The sequence below is a fragment of the Camelina sativa genome, chromosome 7 (genome assembly GCF_000633955.1).
Source record: "Camelina sativa cultivar DH55 chromosome 7, Cs, whole genome shotgun sequence".
NCBI classification, from domain to species: domain Eukaryota; kingdom Viridiplantae; phylum Streptophyta; class Magnoliopsida; order Brassicales; family Brassicaceae; genus Camelina; species Camelina sativa.
The window spans coordinates 30,227,346-30,229,604 of record NC_025691.1 but is presented as its reverse complement, the minus strand read 5'-3'; the positions used below and the strand labels follow the sequence as shown (position 1 = coordinate 30,229,604).

The 2,259-nt window shown below is 33.6% G+C and overlaps 1 protein-coding gene across 1 annotated transcript in view; it reads left to right on the top strand.

Moving 5' to 3' along the window:
* LOC104703435 (F-box protein PP2-B11-like) overlaps window positions 1-580 on the top strand; it is an 8,004-nt gene extending 7,424 nt beyond the window's left edge. Inside the window, exon 4 of the mRNA XM_010419446.2 lies at window positions 1-580. Coding sequence (XP_010417748.1) covers window positions 1-406 — 406 coding nt within the window. The 3' untranslated portion in view covers window positions 407-580.

The window sequence follows — 2,259 nt, the reverse complement described above, 5'->3', positions numbered from 1 at the left end:
GCTGATCTTGGTATGGTGGCTTGAGATCACTGGAAAGATTAACATGAGCCTTCTCTCCGATGACACCCTCTACGCCTCTTACCTTGTCTTTAAGTGGAACGATACTCCATACGGTTTTCGCCAGCCTGTAGAGGCATCCCTTGTCTTGCCTGACACTGATAATCATGTTCAGCCTTCCCTGGTGAGTCTCATGCAAAATCCAGGCACTGAAGAAGAAGCTCAGTGCGCTGCTATGAGAAGAGACGGTTGGTACGAGGTGGAGTTGGGACACTTCTTCAAAAGGAGAGGAGATATGGGTGAGATAGAGATGAGCCTCAAGGAGACTAAGAAGCCTTTTGAGAAGAGAGGCCTTATTCTTTATGGTATCGAGATTAGGCCTATGCCCCAGTTATATCCTACTGGCTAATTCTAACCACCTTTGCAGTTTCCAGTGTGCTCTTTGATTCTCAATCTTGTGTTGTTTTCTTCTTCTTCTTCTTTCCTTGTTGCAGAAAAATAAAGAGTTTTTTTTATTTATAAAATATTTCTATGTGAGCTGGTGTTTTGATTCTCGAAATTATGACACTTAATTTATGTTTGACTTTTTTGTCCTGGTTTGCGATAATCTAGAAAATTTGTCTGACCAACAAAAATACACGTAACTTTTTTAGGGAAGTTAGATTAATCATTGTTTAGACGATGATGACATGTTTTTTTCTTACCTTACTTAGTATATAGTCTGGTGTTAATACTGTGTAAAATCACCCCGCAAATTAAAAAAAATGCATGATACATGTTATGTTGTTTGAAGAAGGAAAAAGAAATGACACAGGCACGGATCTAAATATTGTTGAAAAAACTAAGTGCACATGCGTTAAATATCGTTATCATAGTGCTGGTCCCTCTGCTGGAGGTTAGAGACCGACCTTACCATTATGATTCCTACCCGTTTTCTTCTTTTTACTCAATCGGGTCAGATCGAACGTTGGACTTATATTATACATCCAAAATTAGCTAAAATTAGATATATATATATATATATATATATATATTGAAACAATCTTGAATCCCTAATTCAGGTGTACTTTTGACCTAATTAGATATTTCAGCAAAATATCACTTAAACAATCAAAATAAAATATCTATAAAATATCCCGTTCTCTTTTGTTTACCAGTTTATTTATTTTCTCAAAATAAATTAAATTTAAACCTAAACTGAAATTACTTTATGGAATTTACCTCCTCTGATCTGTTAAATGAATTTCGCATTAATGGTCAGGAGTCAGGACATATGTTGAAAGAGAACAATAAATACAAAAATTGGAATTCATCAATTTTTTCCTTCCACTGAGAAGGCGATCTAGGCTTCTTGGTCGTTGGTAGAACACTTGAGCCAACTAATCTCTCACTGCATCCATGCGCTCTATAACGTACGCATGGAACCATTCGTACACATCATCTATATATAATCTTGTCAAAAGTTATAGATGTGAGAAACTTTCTCCCATCAGAAAAAATCAAATTTATACATGTTCTTCCAAGTTTTATGACTGCCACCAAATCCAAACTTCAGTTATATAGTGTAGCAACTAACGAGTACGTAATATATAAATATTGTTCAAAAACGTCTTTACGATCAAATGAGTTATATAAGTTATTCACAATCCATGGCAGTGATTATATAAGTTTCACTAGCTAGACTCCTAGCTATCATCCAAAATTACAATATTGAGAAAAAGACTCCTAGCTATCATCCAAAATTACAATATTGAGAAAAAAAATTATATGCTACTAATTTCTTTATATAATTTTTGATGGGAACGTTAGGATTATTATCTTCAATTATGGGAGTGAGAATCTTTATTCCCCATACATGCCCACTTGATGGGTCTATTTGAAAACTGAAATAATGCAAATAGATATATATATACACACACAACAAATATGTGTATTATTATATGGGGTCGGTCGAGATATAAGTATAACGTTAACACACATTTTCCACAGTTTAAATTCGTTTCGTTTGAGAACCAAATTTTAAAACAAGTTTAGTACTATTGACTAGCTTAGCTGATCATGGACTTAGATGGTAACATGGAAGGTTCATATTTTATATAGAAACAAAACAATAGAGAGTATATAAAAAATTTCAACGACGAGATATTCTGAGAATATTTTATTTTCTTTTTGGGTTTTTAAGATATGAGAAGATTTTGTAAAGCTTATACAGCTTTAATTTATAAAAGTTGAGAAGATGCAATGTTAAACGTCAGACATCAA